The 26,031-nt window shown below is 41.8% G+C and overlaps 1 protein-coding gene across 5 annotated transcripts in view; it reads right to left on the bottom strand.

The window, feature by feature from the left end:
* Window positions 1–26,031, bottom strand: part of KLHL32 (kelch like family member 32) — a 174,873-nt gene that overhangs the window by 49,313 nt on the left and 99,529 nt on the right. For 3 of the 5 annotated variants that reach the window (XM_036890349.2, XM_057489439.1, XM_057489437.1), the window contains exon 6: window positions 7,314–7,529. The exons of 1 other annotated variant lie outside the window; for it this stretch is intronic. In XM_036890349.2, coding sequence (XP_036746244.2) covers window positions 7,314–7,529 — 216 coding nt within the window. The remainder of the gene's footprint in view (window positions 1–7,313; window positions 7,530–26,031) is intronic. One more of the 5 variants, XM_057489438.1, reaches the window with a different exon arrangement.

Below are 26,031 nucleotides of genomic sequence, written 5' to 3'. Positions count from 1 at the left end.
AGTAAAGTAATACTTTTTTCTCCCTTTCTCTTAAGCCCCCTACTAGGCTGTATGTCAATTTCTGCTGCATAAATTTCTAAATGTTTTATCTGTTGAGTATAGAATGAAGATACAATGATGAATCATTCCCATTTGTCCCATCCAAGTTCCAACAGCCTGCAGATGGTCCACCACACAGTCCACAATGGCTTACAGAGAAAACAAGGGCCCTCAGGGTTCTTTTCTACACTGACTGAAATCTCTCCATCAGATTTTTTAAGTGACCCGTCCTCTAGCCCTTCTCTTCCAGCCTCATACTTCGCCACCCTACCTGCTGATGGCATGAGAGGTGGTTTCCTGCCCCTGCCAGACTCTCCATCTGCTCCCCCCCACCCGGACCAGCTAGAGCCCCAAGCTTCCGGGCTGACAAAGACCCTCGCTAACACATTCTTGCAGTATTGCCCTTGGAGTCAGTTTTGCATCTCCCCACCACAGGCAGAAATGAAAATTGGTAATTTGTCAGGAAATGTGTCCTGCTGGCTCTCTCACTATAGATTAATAGAGCCTGTTTGGCTTAGGAGACGACGCATCAGTATTTCAAAGTTTGGTTTTCTTGGAGATTTGGTGTGTTTCAGGAGATTACAGTGAGACCTGCACTGAAACCTATACTGTGATGGGAGCCGGTCACTGACCCGCTGTGAGCTTCCGTTTCCTCACGTGTTAGAATCTGGCTAGTACTCGTTAGGAACCTTAACAAGGCTGAGGAGAGACTCAAATGAACTTATGTGTAGAAAAATGGTTTAAAAATACTAAGCTTCCCAGGACTGTAAGGAATCATTATTGTGATCATTATGGATGAACTTCCGCGCCTAGCCTCAGGGTTTCTACCTCATATATAACTTAGAGTTGGGTTTTATTTTTAAATCCCTGATTACCCAGGTAGCACCGATATTACTGCAGGCCACCAATGAATGCATAAGTAATATTCTCCAGCCACCTTTTTCCTTTGCACAGCAGCGACAACAAAAATATCAGTCTGGAAACAACATGAATCAGTGAAAATTAGAAGCAGAGAACATAAATATGTCATATCTCCTAAATCATCTTGTTGTTTTGTCATGCACATTCTTAAAAAAAAAATGGAAGGGAAAAATAACTATTCCCTCGTGAGAACAGCAGCGCACGAATACAACTGGGTCTCCTGCCATGTCTGGTCGTCGCTGCTCCTCGCAGCTGCTTGGCGGTGCGCAGCTCCAGGGCTGAGGATGGGCTGGAGCTAAGTCCCCCCAAAATGAATGCATCCTGCGTCTTGCAAAGGCACTTGGCCCGGACACACAACAGCAAGGCGGCCAGTCAAGCTCTCGGGGGTAAGTTCTCAGAGAGGAATTGGTCTCGTGTAGATTATGGCTAAACATATACTCTGGAAGCTTCAAGTCTAAGCCGTGACACAGCAGCGTCGCCCAGCGTCCAGCTGGGGCCGCCAGAGGAAAACACGTCCTCCGAGCACAGCACTGTTTGGGGTGCGAAGGAGCCGCTGTTTATTCTCTTCGCAAACACTAGTGAGAAGGAACGGAGACATCCTCATCACATGTATAGAAAGACTGTGTGCAGCTGAGGCGGACTGCCAGAAGCTTCAGGAAGAAAGCGGAGAAGCGGCACACCTTTGAATTAGTCTAAGGAAAGGGAGGTAAAAAAATAAAATGAAGTATCATGACGATGCTCAGGAAGTGCCTGTTTGATAAAAGTACTTGAATGTAAGAAATTGAATCGAGGAAGAGTGGGGATGTGGTGAAAGATTACAGCTTTGTTTGGGGATAAGAGCTCTCAAGCCACAATGTTTTATTATATTTCTAGTTGCTAAGGTGCAAGTGTTAAAAATGAGAACACTATTCACGGAATTCTTTTTCGATGGAATGATCACCCACAGTCTGATTTCCCTGAGGCTTGGGCTGTACCGAAGGTTTGCAGAGCGTTCAGGGGGTGCGTACAACGAACGAGGTAATGATGAATACAGCACAGAGGACAAGGCCAAGGGACACTGGGTAGGGCTGAAATGTCCAAACAAAAGCGTTTCATTCCCCAGTGTACCCATACCCTCTCGCCATGCCCACAACTAGCAAAGAAATCATCGAACTACTTGGCAGAGGCCGGTCGCCACTGAGAAGGAGTCAAGCACGATGGTTAAGAGTAGCAAGGGGAGCACTTCACATCAGAGTCTGCGGCCCCAGGAAAGCTGGGCCGCTTTCCTCTGCTGACCGCCCAGAACCCGTCACACAGCCGGCGGCCACGGTCCACACAGCGGCACATCGGTGGGCAGAGTGGGCGCTCAACGGCTCTTCGCAATGAACGAAGAGCAGGTCACGGAGCAGAGTTAGCGCTGGGCATCACCCTTTCCATCTGTGGGCATCACACCAAAGAGAAAGAGGGCTCAAGCCCTTCCTCATTTCTCCTAAAGCCAATGGATTAATGGGATGCACTGCTGCGTTCCTCACTCCCAGTATTTCTGAGCTTCTATTACGGGTTTAGAAGCTGTGGACGCATGTGGAAAGAGCCCAAGGATCAGAAAACATGAATCTGATCTCTAGCTTTGCCACCTCAGTGTCCCCATTTGTACCACAAGAGAGCAAGTTTGGAGAGATGCGGGAGCATCCTTGACATCACGTTGTGAGAGTCAAAGTAGGAAATGTTATGACGTTGTCGTCTGCCACCAAGTACTGTTTGAAGTCCTGCCTTCTCCCTGGTCAGAGATGCATCTGGGCCAATTTATAACGTGAGATAAAAAACAAAAGCGGAGTATCTCACCAGTGTCCTCTCTTTTCCAGCTATAAAGGAATAGTAGCTTTTTATTCGGGCTCACCTCCTGGGACTCCTTTTGAGGGAATTATTAAATCAAACTGTAATGTGGGTGGTTTTGTGGTGTAGATAAAAGCCCAGGAGGGACTCATCAAAAAAGCACTGCATCCGAGTTGCTGACTAAACAATATGGACTTCAGTCTCTAGAGACGCAAAGTGAATGTGTTATTAGCAGCGTGACTTATGGAAGCAAATTTCCAACAGAAGTACAAGCAAAAATACAGTTTTAAAAGGGCAAACTCATTTTGTATGCCAGGTTTCCTAAAGTAAACCCAGCCTTCTGTAGGAATAGTAGAATGTCTTGTTATCCATTCAATACATTTAATATGAAAAATCTACATTATTGTTTTTATTTATTATTTATAGAGTGCAAGAGGACAACATGGCAGTGTTCCATGCAAATGCAGCAGGCATAGCCTCTGCCTCTGGGGACGTCTGATCCAACCCAGATGTAAAGAGGATTACCCCCAGCCGCAAAGCAGGCAGCGTGATCCCTCCTGCCACACTAAAGGGGAACATGGCTAGGATAAAGGGGGTTCTCCCTGCTGAAGTCTGATCCTATTTGACATCAGCAATGTGACCACTGAATTGTTCGGTCTTGTTAGCCATTAAGGTCTCGCAAAGTTCAGTTCAAAATACAAGAAGGAAGAGCCTTCACCCGAAGGGTAATAAGGAAGAAAAGCACTGACTTATATGTACTGTCCTTATAAAATAATAAATCCCCTTCAGTAGAAGGAGGAAACAGTTAGGTTAATGATTAAAGGAAAATAAAACGTCTCCCCACTCAGAGATTAAACTAAACTAAATCCCTCTACCCCTGTAAGTGACCATTTGTCTAATGCTTTTTACCCCCGTACCCAGCTTCTAACACTCTGCGTAGCACAGACACTCAAGGAAAAATATTCATTATTCCCCCACAAACTATCATTAGCCATTTTAAAATATCATTCTTATTTCTGCTACATCAGAGTGGAAATAATCCAGAAAGCTGGATTTTAAGGGTTTAACAATCACAAGGCTCCCTCCCACCTGGGGTAAGGCCTAGAGAGGAAAATGGAGTCGGCACAGCAAACCTGTCCCCAGCCTCACATGCCAGCATGGTTTGGGGCAGTTAGTGCTCAATCAACACTGACGGAGGGAGGGCCACACGGTACCCTCTGCCAGCAGACACAAGAATTTACATTATGTTCAGCCTTGTTCAATAAACTGTTCTCCCATAGAAAGTAAGCTCCCCCACATTCTGGTGAAAGAGAATCTGAGATAGAAAAGGCAGAGGACATACTTTTCTCAGAAGAAAACTGAGATGAGGTTGTGCTTCCTATGCAAATGCAAACAGATGGACTACGTGGCAGTGATACGGAATTGTGACATTATTTCACTCCAAGTTTTATAGCAGGAACCTGGCTCAGTAGTCTGAAACTGTATGTTGAATTTAATAGGGCCCCACTGAAACAAAGTGCGAAGTCAGAGCTAAAAACCCAAAGCAGAATAAAGCTGGTGGAGATCTACCAGGTCACAAATGCGAGTGATCCCACGTTTCCTCCATGGCTGATTTGCTCATTTTAAGTCTCTTTCTTTGAGCCTCATAACCAATTTGGTGTTTTTCATCTGGAACCTGAGAAATCACTGGCCTTGAAGCATAAGACCAAATCGTGAACCTGAACTGAACTGACTTAAAAAAAAAAGTTTTGTAGAGACATCTGTGTCTTTACACACTGAAGTATGTGTGCTGTGCCCACCTCTACATTACCTGTGAATACAAAGTGAAGTTAACCAACAGGGCAAGCAGTTTCAGGCTATGGAAGTGACCAAAAAAAAAAAAAAAAGAAAGTCTAAAGGCAGAGTTTAAAAAGGTCAACTAGGGGGAGAAAAAAGAGCAGACACAAAGCATGATCTTGGGGGATTTCACAGGTTTCCAGCCCCACAGAATGGCTATTATAGCCTGCAGCACACAGTTTTGGGAAAGAGACTGGATAAGGGACAGCAGGAGGAAGTTAAAAGAGTTTGTTCAGTGAAGATAATTGGAAGGTGACATAGCTTTAGAGCCAGACTGTGTGAAGTCTGCTGAAATAATGAAAATCAGACCTTTCACCAAAAAAAGGGAATGTCCCAGACTACATCACCAGAAGATAACAGAAGCATCACAAAACGTGCATGTGCATGCGTCTGTTTACTGGGCACTCACGTAAGGTACCGACTGCACATATTAATCAAAAAGCACTACCCCTCCCTCCACTTTTCTATTACCTGTCCTACTTGGTGCCAATTTCCTTTCTCCTTCCCAACGCCGCTTGCTTCACTGTTCTTCTTGAAGACATGGGATAGGGATTTGTCAAAGTCAATGAGCACTTTATTACAGTAAGAATGTTCTGTAATGAACAATTCAGCAATTTAATGAGATTCTGTAGATCTGTCTCTAGCCTGTCCATCAAGCATCACTTCTATAAAGCACCCTGACACTAATCCTCTGGTATCCCCTATCTTCACCCTGGGCTGAATATTAGATTCTTCCATGGTATATTGCATTATCAGTATAACCTCGGCAAAAATGATGAACTTAACTGTACTTGAAGCAATAGAGCTGGTCTGATTTGATTTTTCTCTATTGGGTTGAGTGGAGGGAATTACTTATTTACTAAGAGAAAGCAAAAACAGTTTCTTATTGCCTGCTGAATGCCTAAATTGATCATATTTATGTGAGCCTTTTAATTCTTTCTTGAGGACCAAGTATAAAAAAATACTGCCTGCAACAGAAAGCAGTTTTTTAAATTCTACGTTATAATATTAGTAACCTTTAGAGAGGCAATTATGATAACTCAAGTGGACAACAGTATGGAATTCTCTGGACACTCAGACATATCCACATTCCTGTGTCCGTCTCTGGAAGGGCACTCAACCACACTACAAGAGACAGAAGCCATAGGCATGGTTGCTCAGATCTCAATTCAGTCAGAAATAATTAAATGCAGATATTCATTCCAAGTCTACCTTTTCCCCTTTAGGAAGTGAACAAAAATTTGGCAAATTCCCACTTTGAACTGACAAGAAAGTTCTGATTATTTGTATTTATAGGGGGAGAACCAGAGATAATTAAAATTCACACCAAAAACTCATCCTCACCAACACTTTTGACCTCTACCAAAACACACATTATCAGAAATAACCTAAAAAGCAGAAAAAAATGTATGACTTGTTTTTCCTCCCTTTTTTTTCTTTGCCAAGACCGTGTGGCACACTGTGGAGCAGAGAGCAGCTGTCAGCAGACCTGGCTGTGAGGACTGGCTTTGCTCTGAGACTCTGAGCGAGGCGCTGAGGCTTCGTTTTGCTGATCTAGGAGGTGGGATCAATAGAGCCATCCTTCAGGCCTATTGTGATGAAAGATCAGTAAGCCTGCAAAGAGCCCATGTCCCAGAGGGCCCTCAGCAGTCTACAGCTCTTCTCCTCACTGGTGGAAGCAATGGTGAAAAGAGAAGTTGTTTAAAGTAATACAAAGAAAGAAAGGAGGGAAGACATAAACTATCAATCAGTACGTCTGATGCTACCTCTGACTCCGTTTTAGTCAGAATCAGACTACTCTCTAAATGTCAGCTGATAAAATACCAGGAATTCACTGCCTTATCAGCTAGTAGAAGACTTCATATTTTCCCTTGTCCTCTGTAAATATCTTTCAAGTGTCTGTGAAATCTTGGAGGCCTGCTGCCCTAGAAATAACAAGATGGCCAGCCAGTCCTTCAGAGGGTGAGACAGACAATGTAAGCCGAAGGGAAGAAGATGGGCTTTGTTTGTCTTCCAAAGACACCATGTGCATTGTTCAAGGATAGTCACTGGGGAGGAGCTGAAAAGGATTTAAATTGAATAATCAACTTGAAAACATGAAACATCCTCATGTCCCCTAGACAAAGGATATTCCAAAAAAAATGTATGTCAGGCGAAAAGGCAGGGCTTAGGAAAAGAGCGGTGAATGCAGAATGAAGTAAGGGGAGAGATTTTTGCAGTGCAGTGGAGAGCTTCGTTTCATCTCACACCCCAGCTGCTCTCTACCACAACAAAGAACTGCCTCTGAATTGTTTACAGGAAAGCCCAGAATTTATTCTCTTTCCATTCGTCTTAAATATGCATAGATAGCACTTGAAAATCCATTCTTCTCATTTTGACTTTAAGAAACTATTTGTTATCAGGTGAAAAAAAAACCCTCTGACTCTTTCTGATATAACCCCCTTAGGATTTGGGGAAGCCACCCCAGGGTCTGCAGAATCTCACCTGTGATTACCCTGAGCTAAACTCCGCAGGCTGAGGCTCTGGAGCCTCGAGGGCTGGCTGTTCTCCAACTACTTGCCCATCAAAGGAGAATAACTTGTAAGATTTCTACTCCGATGAGGACCAAACCAACAAAATAGTTACCACTGCTCCTCAGTCCCTCAACTTCCGATCATTCTGTGCCTTCTGCATGCCAAAAGACAACCTGTGCGGAGTGCCCTTACCTGCCAGATCTGCTCTTCGCTCAAGGAGGTGAGGCGGTCGCTCTTCAGGACCTCCTGAAGTAGACAATAAGGAAGCGTTAGAATGTCTTCAGGGCGACTCTTCAGGAGTTCAGAGAGATGTTTCACTAAGAAATCGATCACGGCCTTCTCCAGCAACGTGAGGTTAAAGAGGTCAGCAAGTCTGTACAGATCCAAGTAATTAAAGCTATTTAATTCCTGGGTGCCAAAGAAAATAGAAATGGAAAAAAAGATCTCTTAGAAATCAATCCATGATAAAGCAGGCAAGAAGTTCATATTGATTCAACAAGGTTTGCATGACAGGAGTAGGAGAAATGGCACTGCATTCCACTGATCATGTAAAGCCAAACACCTCAACTGTAAGGCTCTGGCAGAGAGCTGTTGTTCTAGAATCCATCACTTCGCCTCACTCGGCCCTTCTTAAAACCCATATATTTAAAGATAACTGAATAAAGAGGTGGCAAGGGGTTTCTGGTTTCACTGCCTGAAATGTCACTTTGCAGTCTTTAGGGAGAGTTTCCCAATGAAGACAATTTTTCTTCTCTTACCATGTTTTACATCTCTCATGTGATAAGTTTTCTTTCTACTAAAGATAGTGTGAAGGCAGGTAAAGTGGGAGTCATGTTTAGATGACAGAAATTATATGACGATAAACGGATTGACAACTCTTTTTCCAAAACTCCAAATTAAGTAAGTCTTTGAGTAAAAATGACCCATCCTAACTTAATGAAATGAAGACACAGAGTTTTACAAATAAGGTGGTAGGAAATGGAGAAATCTCACAGACAAGATTCGTGTCCTGAATAATTCTATAATGAATCCACTTAAGATGACCAATTTATAGTTGTTCTTTGTTTTATGTTAGCCTGGAAACTTCAGAAAAACCAATCGCAATCTTTCCCTCCTTTTCAAAGACTTCCTGTAGCAGTGCTTCATTTTGGTGGTGGTGCGGGGTGCACCTGTCTCTACACATTGTCAAACTCATAGCAGGGGCTCTAAAATAATGCTCCTGGGGAACCGGTGGAACCACTGTCTGGTGACTGCAGGAATCAGAGTGGGCACACAGGTTTGTTGACAAAAAACTTACCTATTTCAAGTAGAGTGGGAGTGGGCCATCTCCAAGTTTCCCCTCATTTTTAACTTGTAATTATTAATACATGAACGATATTTTCTGGTAACTTAAGGAGTACAGATACCATCTGATAGCTATTTGACTCCATTGATCTATTTAAGTAATTTTCAACATACTTTACTCCTTGTTCAGTTAAGAGTACTAAGAACACTTTCTCAAATAGTTACATTGTATTTTAATGTGTTCCTTTCTATAATGTTGAAAATGTAAAGGGATATGGTCTAAACCTGTGCTCTTCAACACGGTAGCCACTAGCCATGTGTGGCTAGAGAGCGTTTGAAATGAGGCAGTCTGATCTGAGGGGCACTCTAAGCATTGATGTACTGAATGCATGGAGTAAGAAACATAGAAGGTAAAATTAGCTCATTAGTAAGTTTATACTGATCATATAGTGGGTTAAATACATGATTATAATGAATTTCACCTGTTTCTTTTAACTTTTTTTAATACAGTCAATGGAAAATTAAAAAATACATATGTGGCCCCCATCCTGTTTCTATAGGACAATGCTGTCCTACTGTTCCAAATAATAAAAGGTATGATAATGAAATTATAAAAACAGCTCTCCAAGGAATAACTGCATCATCACCACGGCTAACTGATGAAACTTTTTAACTTTAAATTCTATTTCATTTGTTGGGAGATGACATTTTAATTGTATTCCTAACAGGAATTAATCTAGATGATAGGAATCAACTGTAAGATTTTGGCTCTGAATAGCTCTAATTGCCAATACAACTGAAAAGGAATAAATGCTTCCCTTTAAAATGAAGTTTATTACAGAAGACCACTCAAATCCTTTGCAGCTCAAAAAACTAACGGTCCACTCATAGCCATTCAATCAAAATATCCTGGCTTCCCATTCAGTAGATTTTATCAAAGGAATACAGAAGATTTTGACTCCAGCTCCGATCTTTTTCAAGTAATGTTTAAACCTGTCCTCCAAATCTTACTTTTTAGGACAGGTGAATTCCACTCTGGGTGGAACGAAGGCGCAACCCTTGCACATGGAGCTTCCCTAGTAAACTTCTGGACCATCTCCGCGGGATGAATGTATTAGATGTAGTCGGAATGTCTATGCGACAGGTTTAACTGCTTCAGGACCCTGGATAACGATTTCAGGGTCCCAGGAAAGTACTCTGCGGTCCCCAGAAGCCTGACGGGGGCGGGGGCTGCGAGAGCCAGTGCCTCTCAGGTACCCCTGCCGCATGCCCAAGGCTCAAGGTCCTGAGACAGCCCGCAGAGACGGCAGAGAGACGAGCATGCGCAGAGGCAGAAACAAAATGTCAAGTCCAAAGTGGACGCGTGGAGCTTGGCAGGAATGGCTTTCCCCACTTGTTCTCCTGCCATAACTACGAGGTTGGAGCTGGATTACACAGCAGCAACCAAATATTCCTTATTAAGCATCTTTATATCTGTATATGGAGATACAAGGTTTCTTCCAGTTAGAAACCTGCAGCTTAAAAGCAGGCCAGTTTCAAACTACAGAGAACCAGAGAATTAATGGGAAATTTTTTAAAATTGCGCTTTTCAACTGTGTTCTTTTCTTAAAGGTAATTATTTACTGCCTGCTTCCGCCATCCTAGAATGTTTCTCTTTCCTGTAAGAGTATAATCTTCTGTAATCCCCGAATCCGATCTAACACAGCATTTCCTATTAGTGGAGTACTAAGAAGGCTAACTGAATAGAAAAGGCCACTGAACGGACACATGTACAAGAGAAACATCAGTTTAAAGTATGCTCCCTATCTTTACCTTTTCATTTCTCTTCTGCTTAAATCCATCATTTCCCCCACATCACTAGTGATTTCTATGTAAGTCAAAGATTTCCATTCCCATTGCCATGCATACTTAGCAACTCAGTAGTTTAACTGTATAAAGTGGGAGTTGAAGGAAAAGAGAAAAACCACTTTCACTGAGCTCATGATGCCATGATAAACACTCCTCTTCTTGGGGCAGACGGGCTTTGTGAGCTTCAAGCAAAATCATCACTTATTGTCCTTTCAGCTAAGACCATATATAAGCAAAATAATGACTGATGCTGCTGCTTTAAAGGATTCCCAATAATGTGATGGGAAGAACTGGCAAGCTATGCCCACCTATAATATTGTGCATGGAAAAGAAAGTCATTGATGTTATGAATGTTGTTGAATTTTGTTTCCAGTTATAAAAAGTAGTAAGTGCGAATTTCATACAATTCAGGAAATACAAAGTGTGGAAAGGTCATTCAGATTTGACCATGCAGAGACATTATTATTGTTTTTGTATATATGCTTCTAGACTTTTGAAAGAAGTCTTTTTACATCAAAGAAAGAGAAAAAATAATTGCATCCCATCAGCAGCCATGGGCACTTAGAGTCAATCCAAGTTTGTGGAGAAGAACAAAGGCCACAGAATCAGGGAGACCTGGTCAAATCCAGCCCTAACACTGGCCGTTGGTTCAAGGTCATGACCATAGGGTTGTCATGGGGATACTTACTGAAAAGCACTTTACCACACAGCTTAGCACATGAAAAGTAGACAGTAGATTTGGTGGGCAAGGAATAATAAAGTATATTTGAGAGCATTGTTGTTTGACATCCACAAACCCTGATTCACCACTAATAGAAGGAAGTCAAAATGAAGAATGTGGTCCCTCTAAATATCAAAGACTTAAAGAAGCTGCAACATTAAGTCAGGGAAAAGAGGATGGCCAGAGTAAAACCACACAGTTGAGTTATAAACTGATTACATGTTCATGACTCCCACATATAGCGCAAATCTTGCTTGTAAGCTCTGGATTCATTTTCCAAACTGCTTATAAGAGGACGTCTCTTGGATATTCAACAGCCATACTGAACTCAACATGTCATCACTGAACTCATTTTTTGCAAACCTGCATCTTCTCCTGCATCATCTCTCTTAGAGAATGACCGCCATCCACCCACATCAGGCTTCCCAAGGTGGCCCAATCCCTCCCTCATTTCCAGTCATTCACTAAGTCCACTTCTCTTCTGCTTCATTGTTTACTGTTCCGTTCCTCATCACCTCCTATCCAGATGTCCTGAAACAGGATAGAGAATTATCATTCCTGCTTCCAGTAACAAACTCTTAGTCCTCTCATTTTTAAGAATCTGACTATATTGATCATCTGTTTAAAACCCAGTAATAGGTTCCTGCTTGCTTATGGTTGAAAGTCCCAACTCTGTAAATAGTCTTCTGTTTACCTGCAGGATAACAATCCCACCACTGTGGCTTGGCTTCTGCCACATCAATGACCTACCTTCACATCATGTGCGGGGACCACACCAGGCACTGGCAATACAAAGAAGAGGAAAAATAGGCCAGTTCCAGGCCTTATGGAGGGAATAGTCTACTGCAAGAGTGAGCTGTTAATCAAGACATATTATACATAAATGGAAAATAAGGCTACACAGGGTAGAATTACAGGGCTGTGAGTGTCCGTAGTGGGTGATTTGACCTGGAGTGGGAAGTTAGTAAAGGCATCGCTGAGAAGCCACATGGAACTGACAGCAGAAAGAAGAGCAGATGCTAACCTGGCCAGGGGTGGGGTGGGAATGTGTATTAACTGTACTTTTAGGACCTCACTGACTGGGCAGAGACGGCCCCTCCCGGGCTTCCCAATTTTTAGACACCAAACAACTTGCTCAAGAGTGCCCCCTGCATATGCCAAAGAACAAACATGGGGCCTACTGTGCATCACCTCCTTTAACGGTCTCCAGTACTGCTGGAGACACTATTCCTCTGCCCTAATCATCCTAGAGTCAAGTGCTAGACAACTAGAGACAGCCCGTATGCCCCAGAGCTGCTGAAACTACTGAACCGAGGCAATCATAAGCCTGCTTACCCCGCCTTATCTTGCTCTTCTGGCATAAAGCACCCTAAAGGCTCTTGCCCATGCTTCCCCATCACTGTTTCTACCTCCAGACCAACCCAGGTACTTCACCCGGGGCCCTGCAGCGTCTCTCCTCTTGGGAACTGTAACAAAGCATCTTTCCAGTCGCAGTTCTCTCCTATTTGTTGGCTTACGCATACCTGCATAACAATAAAACCTGGGTTTTAAAACAGGATGGTAAAGGGGGCGGGGTGGGGGGATGTTCCAAACAAACGAAGCCGCATATGCAGAATCCCTATGGATGAGGAACCAGGTCCCACTCTTCTGTCTGACCGTCCTGTCTCAGCCAGCAGATCCCCTTCCTCTCCATGTCACCCTCCTGTCATCACATGGCTCTCCTTCATTTGCTTTTGGCACACATCACTGTGTGATTACCTTTCACATTTATTTGCCTACTTAGTAAGAATGTGTTTGTCCCCAGCCCTCATAACGATGTTCTGTGGGAGGGAGGACCTCTCTGTTTGTTCATTGCTGCGCTCCTAGTGCCTAAAACAGTGCCGGGCAATGGGAGGGGCTCACGCCGTACTTGCTGAATGAGCCTTTTCAGCCTCCCTGATTCAGGTCGAACTGACTGCCTCTTCCTTCCCGCGTCCGCCCCGCCTCTGCGAGGTTCCAACGTAGCACTTGCCACCGGAGGCAGCCTTTGGTCACAGACCGGTCTCCCTCTATGGAATCTAAGCTCCTCCGTGCCAAGGACTGAATTGTGTCCCTGGGATCTAGCAGTTTAATGAAAGAAATGTCCACGAGTCTTTTCTTTTTATTTACAAGTAAGCAAAACAAAACAGGCCATGTCTTTCCAACATGTCTGTCCAATTATGAACAGTATCCAGATCAGACCAGGGGTCACACCGCACCAGCCTGCCTCCCTTCCCTCCCCTTTCTGACCTTTACACATACACACCAAAGCAAAGCTGGTGGCCATTCACTTTTCCAAGAGGGAAAATTGGTAATAGTGACTAGAGTTGAAAGAGTTAATGGACAAAGGTAATAGCTCTGAGTTAAAAAAAAAACCAAAAACCTCAATCCACCCAAAACTTCTTTCTCAGTCTAAGAGAGAATTATTTCCTTTATAAACTGGCTTATCAGATCAAAGTACCTTTTTAAATGATACTCTGCCCTAATTATGAGATTCTCTTACATTCTGTGGCTTAAAAATCCAAGAACCCAGCTAGAGGCAGTGGTTTTGAATGGAAAGTATAGCTCAGCAACAAGAAACTCTCTTGAGTACAAGGAAAATCTTTTTCTTTTTTCTCTAAAAGGGTTTCATTTCTGTCACACTGCTTCTCACCTGAAATTTGGTTTCAATTCAGAACTATGGTGCATACATTGTTGTTCTTTGGGGAATCTTTAAAAATAGTATGTATTTTCTTTTGGTTTAGAGCTATTTGGCTTCTCTCTTCCCTTCTATTTGTTTCTTATGGAGTGAATGACAAGTTAAATAACAGAAGAAGAGCCATAAAATACATCCCGAGTACTATACTAGCTGTGGAATAAACACCAGTTACAAATGCACTAATTCTTAAACCTTATAAATTCCCGCAAGTTCACTATTTTGTGTGGTCTATTTACACCCTAATTAAATTGCTAAAATGGTTACTCCCCAGATTAACTACTGAATATGGTCGGGAAGAAAGGCATCAGAAAAGTGAACACTGTTTTAGACTGGGATATATTCAAATGCAATTACTTTTGTGAGGCACATTGCCAGGTAGTGGACGTGAGTGGGAGGGAGGAGGGCTCTTCGGAGTCTGTGTGGGAGCCCCGCGGCCCCTCTACCACTCTTCCCAGCCCAGGGCAGCAGGACAGAATGATGAGTGTTGGGCTTTGCCCCAGGTGGGGTGCCCACCTGAGCAGAGTGATTGGTCAGTGTATTAGGAGGTGTCTCTCAAGATATGAATTAAGCAAATATTTATGATTAGTGACCAATTGTCATACAAGACTATTTCATAATTTAGTGCAAATTTAAGCCTATCCCTGAACTAATATCCCCCAAATGCACTTGTATTCTGATATACTGTGTAGAATGGGAGAAAAATATATAACCTTATAGCTGCTGTCTGCATATTCACTGCATATGACCCACAGCCTAGCTTTTGTGGGCTGCAGCCAACAGATGTGTCTTGATGTGTGTCAATGATATAAGCTGAGAATCAATAATGCGTATTTCTAATATGCAATCTATCAACGTAGTCTATTGATGCCACATCCATGTGTCCCCTGGCCTGGCAGCAGCCCCTTGCCCATCGAGTGCTGCAGTTTGGCCATAGCCTTGGCACAGGAATTATTTGCCTATACAGAATACAAAGTATTTATCATATTGTGATTGCATCTACTATAGACTATCCCCAATATCTGTTCCACAAAAACTCTTTCTCAAATCTAGGAGTTCTTATTAAACTGACAAGATTTGGAAATCTGATGGAGATGCTTTGATTTAATACTAAGGATACCCATGCAAAACATGGCCTAAAACCTATTTCTCTTGTAGTTTCATTTGGTTCTAAGAACATTACTGACTTGTGAAACAAAAACAAGAACCAACAACCTATACTATTGACACAGAAAATTATGACTTGTGTTCAAACTAATAAATTCTCTCCAGATCAAAATTAAAGCAATGCCATTTTGATTTCCTGAATTTTTCCCCTTCTAAGATGACCAAATTGAATAGGATCCCAGATTTTTCAGGGTAATAATATACAACAGATGTGACTATTTTAACAATGCTGCATTTCACCAGTATAATTATGGTCTTTCATTTCCAACTGTTGATGCCCTTTACTTATACCCTCCCTTCAAAATGTCACCTCAGTTACCACATGTCAATACTTTGCTACAGATAAGGAGGGTCAGGAGGCACAGTGGGTTCCATGACCATCATGTATGTAATAGCAACTTGAAGATCTATTTCAAATGTTGACTTTATGCCACATTTTAAAGACTCCTGAATGAAGAGTCATCCTTGTTATGGAAGTCAAGATATCTTTTTTAAAAAACTACTTCCAAATCTATTCCCAATTGCTTGATACACCCACTCTGTATACAAAACCAGGATGGTTTGATTTTTAGACATGTTAATTGAAAGTTACATACAAACATTGTATTGGCTGCATATAGGGACCAAGTACTAAGTCAGACATAGTAAATATGAAGCCCGGGGTCAAATCCTAATGCTTCCTACTTCAAGCCTCCCGTCACAAACCAACTAACTAGTCACTAATCTATCCATGCATGTATCTTCCAACAAGTAAAAATGTTCCTGGAAAACTAGTAAAACTAAGTTTTGCATCTTATGTTTTGTATCCTGTACTATGCCAATCATAATATCTCTATCACAGATTACTATTGAAAAATATTTGTGGGATTATGAATTTTAAAAAGCAACACATTTTTTGTTATTGTTTTTAAAGCACATCTATGATTTCGAATGAGGAAGTGACAGTTTGTTTACAAGCATGACTTTACAACTGGGCAAAAATGAACAGATCTCCCACAATTACCTGAGAAAGATACTCGCAAATACCTGATTTGAACTTAAAAAATTCTCCCTTGATGCTACCTACACGTCAGGCTTTTCTCAGAATTGGTAAATAGGGTGGAAGGCCCTCTTGTGACACCGCATGCAGCAGGCCTGGCTTCCACAGTGAATCCAGGTCTTCGCACTTTTCACATGCTGTTTGTTTGGGTTTTCTTACCCCCCAGAATACGGACAAAGAACCTAACTTCACTTGGTATTCAGCAACGACCAGAAACATACAGATGTCCGCACTGTTTGCCAAAAGTATAATGAAAAATTATCAAGTGGAACTGAATGCTCATAATTTTCCTTCAGACTGTAGAGAACCATAAGGATCCTTGTCACAAATGACTATTGTTTGTGAAGCATTTACAGAGCGTATGATTCAACAAACTTTAAAAACGAGTTTTTAAGAAAAGGGAAGTTCTAAAACAGCAGGAGACTCACAGAACCCAAGAATGGACTAACAGTTACCAAAGGGAAAGGGACTGGGGAGGATGGGTGGGAAGGGAGGGATAAGGGGGAAAAGGGGGCATTAGGATTAGCACACACAGTGTTGGGGTGGGGCACAGGGAGGGCAGTATAGGACAGAGAAGACAAGTAGTGACTCTATAGCATCTTACTACGCTGATGGACAGTGACTGTAATGGGGTACGTGGCGGGGACTTGATAATGAGGGGAGTCTAGTAACCATAATGTTGCTCATGTAATTGTACATTAATGATACCAAAATAAATAAATAAATAAACACATACATACATAAATACATTAAAAAAAAAAGAAAAGTGAAGTTCTATATGATAAATGCTCTGTCTCCCCGGGGACTGGGGGGTGGGGGTGAGGGAATGGATGGACAAACAAGATCAGATTCTACTTCCTAAGAAAGCCAGGCCATTCCAGCTGAAAGGATTGTTTCCTCTCTAACTTCTCATTGCGGAAGCTACTGGAAGCATTTGTTTAACCCTTTGCCAGCAGCTATATACTTTTCTCCCCAACGGTGCATAAGGGTGCAGACTGAATCTGTACTTGTTTAGATCTTCCTCTCTGTCTTCACCAAGAGGCTACTTAGTTTTGATTGTTAGATTGTGAGTAAGGGAAGAAAGTCAGACTTTTAACAAAAAATAGAGTGTTACTGCTTTTGTTTCTTAGTTTACAATAAAAGATTCTCTTGCTCCTCTAAAATATTTAAACATTGTAAGATTTTGAAATATTTTAATGTCATTGAATGTTAAATTTATTAAATATTTTAATATTTAAATATTTTTTAGGAATTTAAAATACATGCATAGAATGTGACTCACACTGGAAACAGCTTTCTCTCTCCTTGGGCTGCCATATTTATTGTTTTATTTTCCCAATTGTATGCTATGTTTAGGCTATCATTTGATAGCAGGTGCACTGCCATCTCATTCTTTATGACACAGAAAAATTATAAATTCAAATGATTGTGCATATTTATGTGGGTTTATAATTTTTTATTTTCCCTGTCTCTCACTAGGTCATGAGTTGTGGGGACAAGAAACTGGTTGCATCTTTAGCTTGTAGATACAGGAAACACACATAATTTGAAGCTGACCTATCTGGATGACCTCAGACAAATGGGTAACCTCTTTGAGTCTAGTTTTCTCCTCTAAAAAAATGGAAAATGTGGTCTGTTGTAAGGATGCCCCAAAATATATGTAAAGTGACTTCCACATAGTAGACTCTCAACACACAGTAGCTATCTTGTTATTGTTATTCCCACTTTAAAATGCTATTAACAGTGCTTAAACGAGAGCTTTGCCTACTCCATAAGTTGTATTCACTAACTAGGGGAAGGAAATAAAACACTGAATGTCTAATATGGACTTTGTTTTTCTACAAATGTTAGCAAAAACCATAGTTGTCATGTAAAATCATTCACTTGTTTTGTACTTAAAAAACACTTCCTCAGAGATAAACAAGGAGAACAGATTGAGACACTATATTGGCCCATCACCAAGTGTGTATTACTATGATATACTCTGGTTCCCATGCTCTATATTACACACAGCAGAACAGGCACACGGAGAAATCTAAGGATGGAGGAGCTGCATTTCTTTATGACCTTCTTTGAAAGATAAACTCCTTGGGGAAATACAATTTATTCAGATTATCAAGACCCTGCTGTGCAAATCTACAGTCTGGGAGCACACTATGGAGATCAAAAAATATTTACTTTATTCTGTTGGGTATAAAAGCTTTTAATGAATGCATAATTAAGGCAAAAAAAAGTATATGCGGCTTTAGAAATTCCACTGCTGAGCCAAGCCATTAATATCCAAGGCACCATACCCAGTTGTGATTCCACCTGTTTCCTATTTGGATTACAACCTAGTTGTAAATCCAGGTATTACGTGACTACACGACCCGGTGCTGCAGGAAGGGACTGCGCTCCAGGACTAGAGGAAGCAACGCACAGGGCTTTGTTGTGCCTGTGTGGCACAGGCTGGCCCTCTGGAACACGTTGCAACAAACAAACGAACAAAACCCAAACCTTTTAATAGCTTGGGGTTGAATCATGTAGGAAAAAAATAATGGATATCATGTATGTAAAGGTATCTGGAAGTTTTCTCCCTGAGAGACTTGACAGTATAAAATCTCACTGTTATGAAAGAAAAAAATGTACAATATATTTACAATGCAGGCCAGATTAGTTATGAAATGATAAAATGCAAAACGTGATATTTTTATGTGAGTACATTGAGAGGTATATTTGTATACAAACATGTAATTACATCTGGACAACTGTATACAATTATATATTCATATATTGATCTAAATATGCAAATGATGCATCTTGCTTTTAACTAAAATATTAGCAGCAATTCAAATAGTACAACAAAAAATCCCCCACATGCTCTAATTCTTGAAGTCTTTGAAGGTCTGTTTACCTATATTGGTGGTGTATAACAGGAATTCTACAATTAGGTCACTAACACATTTTTGTAACCAACTGTATACTTAGTATCCAAGGCTCATGAATAATTTTCTACGGTTCCTCGAGAAAGTCTGCAGTGAGGTGGAAATCCAGTGGGAAGGAAGCACAGAGACGCAGTCACAGCCAACAACTAACAACTCCGGCCGCAGTCACCATGGGCTAGAAATGCTATTTTGAACTTTTCTAAAGCCACCTCGGCACGTTAGGTGATTACCACTGAATCCCAAACCGCAAAGGGAACTCATGTATATTTTTGTCTTTGTCTACGTGGGTAAGTAGGGCTTTAAAATTCAAGTTTCAATAACCACAAACTTTTTTTGAACTATGAGGGGCAAAATCAGGTTAAATTTTTTTAAAGAATCACCGAGGAGTAATTGTGATAGATTTCCTTACTTCGCTCTGGCGCCCAAGGTCAGAGCGCTGAGGGTGAGCCCCATTCTGCGGGCCCAATGACCTCAGTTATCCAGAGAGTGTCTGCCTTAATCATTATTATACACAAGGAGGAGGACTGGAGGGTTATCCTGGGTTCAAATCTGCATTGTTTTGGCTTTTCATATTTTGGATGCTCTGAAGGATACACAATATCAGTATTTTTCTAAGTACAAACTAGTGTCAGTTCAAATTAGTCTAAATGTGATGATGCTTTTAAAATCTGAATATCAGCGATTTAACAGGTAGATTGATGTGAAGCAGTGTGGCGACGGGGTCTAAAGAGCGGTTCTACAGCTGTGATCCCCTGACCACTAACATGAGCATCATCTGAGAACTCGGTAGAATGCAGATTCTCAGGCTCTCTGGACCTCCTGAATCAACTCTGGGACCAGCCATTCAGGTGATTCCACACACACTCCAGTTTAAGAACCACTGAGGCAGAGTATATTTGAGTGAAGACAGGAGTGACTCTAAGCTGCCTAAATACATTATTGCAGCAAAACTAGTCGTGTGACACCAGTCCCTCATGCCAGCCTCTGACGTGAGCAAAAATTATGCTGATGTGTGTGGCTGAGGCCAGAGCACCCAAAGCTGAATCAATGACTCAGACAAGCAGTCGTTTCCCAGGGTCTGGGCTCACGTCCCTCAGTGGGCAGCAGGGAAAAGGCCGACAGCCTCCTCTAAGGGCATCTGTGGACAGAGAGTAAGAAAGGGGCGGGAGGAGAAGTCCGACAGGGAAAAAGAACTGCAGGGGGGAGAGCGTGTGGACCTAGTAAGGAATAAGCAGTCTCCTAGTAAGGAATAACTTACATTTTTCTTCTTTTAAACAAATGCACTGCTTTTTCCCCCCTGGTCAGGGAGCTTAGGATGGCATGCAACTGTATTATTTTTAAAAACCCCATTACAGTAACCTAACATGGGGAGGGAACTCAAACATGCATTTTGAAGCAACTACTATTAGAGATGAAAGAGTTTCCCAGCTTTTTGCTTGGATGCTGTACAGGAGGATAGAGCAAGATGTTTGTTTTATTTACAGGAAGCACAAGGGAAAACAATAAAACAAAAACTTCCCATCTACAAAGCATCAATACTATGTGATGTGTTGCTTTCAAAAGCAACTATTTCACTACTTATTTAAGTGCAATTGCAGTATGATGTTATCACATATCAGGCGCTGGGTGACAGTGATGATTCATTTAATTATTTGTGACTTTATTTTTCTAGAACAATACATGTGCTTCTACAAAATCAAAGAGAATTGGCTGAGGGGGAATGAAATACCTTTTACAGAATGATGATTATTTCCAGAATTTTCAGGAACAGACTTGTCCAATATGCTGTTGAGTGGAAGTAGGTGCTAAAGTTGCTGGCATTCCCAGGAAGGAAGGAAGACAGGAGGGAAATAGGTAGGAAGGTAACTGTGGTATTTAGAGAGGAAATCGCCAGTGAAGCATCCGTCATGTTGACTGGGTTTCTAGGGCACCTACCTCCTGCAGGATACTGTGTTAAGGATGTTTTGTATGCAGTATCTCATTGACTCCTCCAACACCTCGAAGAGGGAGACAGTGTATTTCACAGGTGAGAAGTGAGGGCAAAGAGGTTAAGTTATCTTGCCCAAGGTCATATAACTCAGGGACATGAGCTTACATCACAGGGAGATAGATAAGTGAATCGACTCAAACAGTATGGTGTGGTCAGTATCCTGGAAGACCCCATAATTAATGAAGAGGAGGGAAATCTAACTCCAACTAAGTGGATTGATAAGACAATTCTGAAAGAGCAGATAGCACATGAGCAAAATGCTGGCAGTTTTAAGAGGAATGTGTGGCTAAGTGAGAGAAGAATAATCCATGGAGGAGGGGCTTGATAGAGAGAGGTATAGGCACAGGGAAATGCATGAAGCTCACAATTGCCATGGCATGGCATGTGGGTAGTAAACTGTGAAAAAACCAAAACAGTCTAAAGAGAAAGTTATATTTCATAATAAAGATCGGACCTGTGTATCAAATAAAGAAGAATGGACCTTATCCTGCAAGCTATGGTGAATCATTGATTAATAAGCGATTTTAGGCAAGCACATGGCATGACCAGGTTATTTTTAAAACAATCAATCAAACGAATTTTTTAAGGTTTTATTTTTTTTAAATCAAACAGAATTTTGGAGGTGGTACTGGAATGGGGAAGAGTGAAGGCAGGTTCACCGGTTAGCAGAAATTTCTTTAGTCCAGGAAATAAGTAATGAGGATTTGAATTACAGCAGTGATTATAGAGAGAATGAGAAAGATTTAAAAAGTTAAAGGGGTTCACACAAAAACCTGCACGTGGATGTTTTCAGCAGCCTTATTCCTAACTGTCTAAATTTGGAGGCAACCAAGATGTAGGTGAAGGGATATACTGTGGTACATCCACACAGTGGAATATTATTCAGTGCTAAAAGAGAAATGAGCTGCTGTAAGATGAAAAGACATAGAAGAAATTTAAATGCATATTACTAAGCAAAACAAGCCCATCCAAAAAGGCTGCATACTGTTTGATTCCAACTATATGACATCCTGGAAAAGGCAAAACTGGAGACAGAGAAAGATCAGCGATTGCCAGGGGTGGGCAGTGGGGGAGGGAGGGATGAATTGGCAAAGCACGGAGGACTTTTAGGGCAGTGAGATTATTCTTTATGGTACTATAGTGGTAGATACCTGTCCTTACACATTCATCCAATCCCACTAAACCTACACCACCAGGAGTGGGGTCTCACGTGAACTGTGGGCTCTGGGTGATAACGATGTGTCAACAGGTGTTCATCGACTGTTAACAAACGCACCACCCTGGTATGTAGGATGCCATATCTGTATTTTACAGATTAGGAGTGAGGGCAAAGAGATTAAATAACTTGCCCAAGGTCACATTACTCTGAGACATGAACTTTTATCACTGCAGATAAGTCAACCCAAACAATATGGTCGTAGGACACTGATAACGGGGGAGGCTATTCGTATGTGGGGCAAAGGGTATATGGGAAATGCCTATTTTCTTCTCAATTTTGTTGCAAACCTAAAACTGCTCTTAAAAATGAAACGTGTATTAAAGAAAAAGTCAAGAAGGTAGAGTTGAAAGGTCTTGGTGACAGTGTAGGAGGGGCACAAGATTTTGGGATGATTCCTAAGTTTCTGGCTTGAGTTCAGACTCAGTAAGGTCATGTGCCTGGGGGGGTAACAGGATGAAAGGCGCACTAGGCAGTTAGCCTAGAGATGATAAAAGAAAAACATGTGTTATTCTTGGGTAGAGTAAGAATGAGGCAAAGGGGAGACAAGAAAAAAAAGGACAAGGTTGGAAACCTAGTCGGTAACTAGGAAATAGGGATCTAGCTTGGGCTTTAGGGAAAGAAATTGCTTTATGGGCCAGGAAAGTAAGTTAAATTTCCAGGGGAGACTTGATTAGCATTAGACAATAGGCAGGGAGCACAGCTGAGCCATTAAAGGAATGTCCAGAAAAAAGTAATCTAGAACAGAAGGATGTCACTGACAAACAAGAGAGAGGAAAAAGGCATATTCCAGAGTTACGTAAGGGGCTAAACCAATGAAATTTAATGGCATTCATGAGAACATGGAGCAGTGTAACATAACACCAAGGTGCCTGGTTTGGGTTAGCATAAGGATGATGGCCTCTTAAAAAATATGAGGAGGAGCAGGTGTGTGAGATTGGGAGCAGGTGAATTCGGAGTGCGTGGAGGATGCCAAGTGGAGATGCTGGCTGCACATAAAGGTCTAGAGCTCAGGAGAGGGGGGCTGCAGTAAGCGACCCTCCACATGAGAATGAGAGAGACTGATGTGAGCAGAAGAGTGCCAGCATGGACCACCCCGCCCAGGGGGCATGCAAGCAGCTGACTTGGTACGTAGAAGAGCCTGAGAAGGAACTGCAAAGACGTGGGATGACGAGGAGCAAGTCTTGAGAAAGGAAGAAAGATGTAGGAAGCAGTGAACTACCAGGGCGGAAACGCTGTAGCGTGGTCACCCGAAGACACCACGAAGGGCCCCCACCCTGGACAACGAGGCGGCTTTGCTGGAACAGCCTCTGAGGAGCAGCAAAGGCGCAGGATGAGCTCCATGGGACTGAAGGGCAGAGAGAAGCTACCAAAGTGCAGACACTGATCCCAGTTTGGGGGCGAATGGACGGTGATGGCTGTGCAGGGGGAGAAGAGAAAGGTTTCGCCCATCTTACTGACCCGACTTTCAAAGGGAAAGGAAGGAACTGGTGGAGGAAACCCTGAAGCCACAAGCCTCACCAGAGGTTCCTGATACAGTCAGGAGCAAAAAGACAGGTGAGCCTTAGAGAAGAGGGCAGCCATTTAACTCTGAGTAGAAATATTTGCAGGTGGACGGTGAATGGGAGGATGAACATCTCAACTGAAACATAGATTTTCTTTGAATACCCCTAATTTCCAAGCATTAATAATGAATTAAGCGAGATTAATATTTATTTGCTTTGTTTATTGACCCTGAACTAGAGCATTACCAAATATTGGAAACATTTTGAGAAAAAATGTGCTAAAAAAGATTTAAAAATTACCCAGCTAACAATCGTTAGCTTAGAAAAGAATTACCAATGTTAGAAAAATCCTTCAAGACAATCTTTCTTCTCTTTAAAAACTATATAAAAGAGGAAGACACAGTCAACCCTAAAAGGACTTCTCTGGCCAGCTAGCATGTCTCTAGGCTGCCACTTGCCAGCATCGTTTGGTGTGGGCCTAAGGAATAGAGGCCAACATAATAGCACATGAAAAATTAAATTAGGGTCCTAAAGTGGCTACTAAAAGATTCTATACATTTTAGAGATAAATATTAGTGATATTTGGCAAAAAGGATATTCTGGATTTTCCATACCATATAGCAAATACTCTTGATTAGAATAAATAATGAGTAGTTGGCTATGATTTAGTAAGGTTGATACATCGCAACCCTTACTGACCATTTTCTCTGATTAGGAAAAATCCAAAGGATTAAACCTTGGTAACATATTTTCCAAATTTTGTACTTTAACTTTCCCCAAATACTAGAGCATCAGCTCTAGTGAACAGCATGCAGTTTGTGTATTTGATTAGGGGCATATTAAATATATATGTTGCTACAATCATTTGTTTTATCTAATGTGGAAAAAAATAGCTCAGTGTTGGAGAAAAACGAGCATGAGTTTTAAGTTCTCAACCTTGAGAATAAATTATTCTATTCAGAACACCCACTATATATTATGTATTTAGGAGATACTGTTAATTTGATAATTAAAATTATAATACATTGTTTGGGAGAAATAACCTCCTATATGTCATTGTAGTATTAGTTTAAAAATGATGATCTATTATGATACTCTTAAAATATGCAAGATACTCAGTGCCAAATGCAGTCCCCATAGAAATCATTTTCAGCTTAAAAAATAAATGTATTCAGTGGGTAAAACTAAGAGAAGACTGACAATATCTTTTTCTTCCCATAATATAAATTTTCAGTATTTAAAAAGCAGGCAAATTCACTGAGTGGATGCACCATTCATTCCCTCAATACCTATTGCTGTGGACTGAGCTGTGTCCTTCCGAAATCCTTATGCTGAACTTCTAAGCCTCAATGTGATGGTATTTGAAAACGAGGCCATTTGAAGGTAATCAGGTTTGGGTGGGTTCACGAGGGGGGGGCCCGCGTGATGGGATTTCTGTTCCTATAAGAAGAGAAACAGCTTGCGGTCTCCCTCTCAGTCAAGTGGAGACGGAGCAAGAAGGTGGCCGCCTGCAAGTCAGGGAGATGGCCCTCACCAGAACCCAACCATGCGGCGCCCTGCTGGTGGACTCCCGGCCTCCAGAACTGTGAGAAAAAATACCTGCTGTTTAAACCACCTGTCTGGTATTTTTGTTACAGCAGCTCGACCTGACTAATACACCTACTGAGCTCCTGTCACCCGAAGGGGAGAAGGGGTAAGATAAAGATGTGTAAGTCATGATTCCTGCCACCAGGAGCCCCACGGAGTGAGTGGGGTCATCCAGACATTCTCCAACCAGCTTAATCCATGGGGCAGTCAAAGCAAACGCAGCATTTACTAATTTTCAGCTTCCGTGAAGCTATTTCAAGGATCCAGGGCATCTCAAAGTGGAAAGTGGAAAAAACAGACTGTCTTGGCAAAAGAACAGTAAAATCACCGTTAATGGGGGGAAAAAAAATCCAGAATTCTTCCTAATACCCTCAGGAGAGGATAACATTCTTTAAATCTTCGTACCTTCACTGAGGAGAGAAAAATGATCAATTCTCAGGGCAGCCCATTTAGTGTAAAACGAAATGAAGACAAGGGGTGACTAATAAGCATTAGTCACAGAGGAGGGCGATTTGGGGCAGAACGCCACTTCCTCCATCCTGTTCCCTTTACATTCTTAGCTTCTGAATGATTCATCACCAGAATTTGGGTTTTGCTTTTATTGGATGGTCCAAACGTGCACACTGTAAACAGAACACCACCACCGAGCTGGGGAAATGATCTTTATGTTTGGAATAGCAGGAAACAAAACAAATGGGGGGAAAAAAATGCAACCCCCCCCTTCCTGCTTCCCTTACAGAGAGAAAATGCTCTGCGACGGCTGGTGCCCCTTCCCTCTCCCATCACAGCAGCGCGTCTCCTCTTTCAGGTCACGTCTTTCACATAAAAGTGCTAAACTAATGCCGCTTAATGACAAATTAATGTCCATGAATAAAAAATACACCTCTAATAGCATAGAGTAATTTGCCATTACAAT

Source organism: Manis pentadactyla, chromosome 12 (genome assembly GCF_030020395.1).
Source record: "Manis pentadactyla isolate mManPen7 chromosome 12, mManPen7.hap1, whole genome shotgun sequence".
Lineage (NCBI taxonomy): Eukaryota > Metazoa > Chordata > Mammalia > Pholidota > Manidae > Manis > Manis pentadactyla.
The sequence above is the reverse complement of the archived record's forward strand: the minus strand, read 5'-3'. Positions and strand labels throughout refer to the sequence as shown.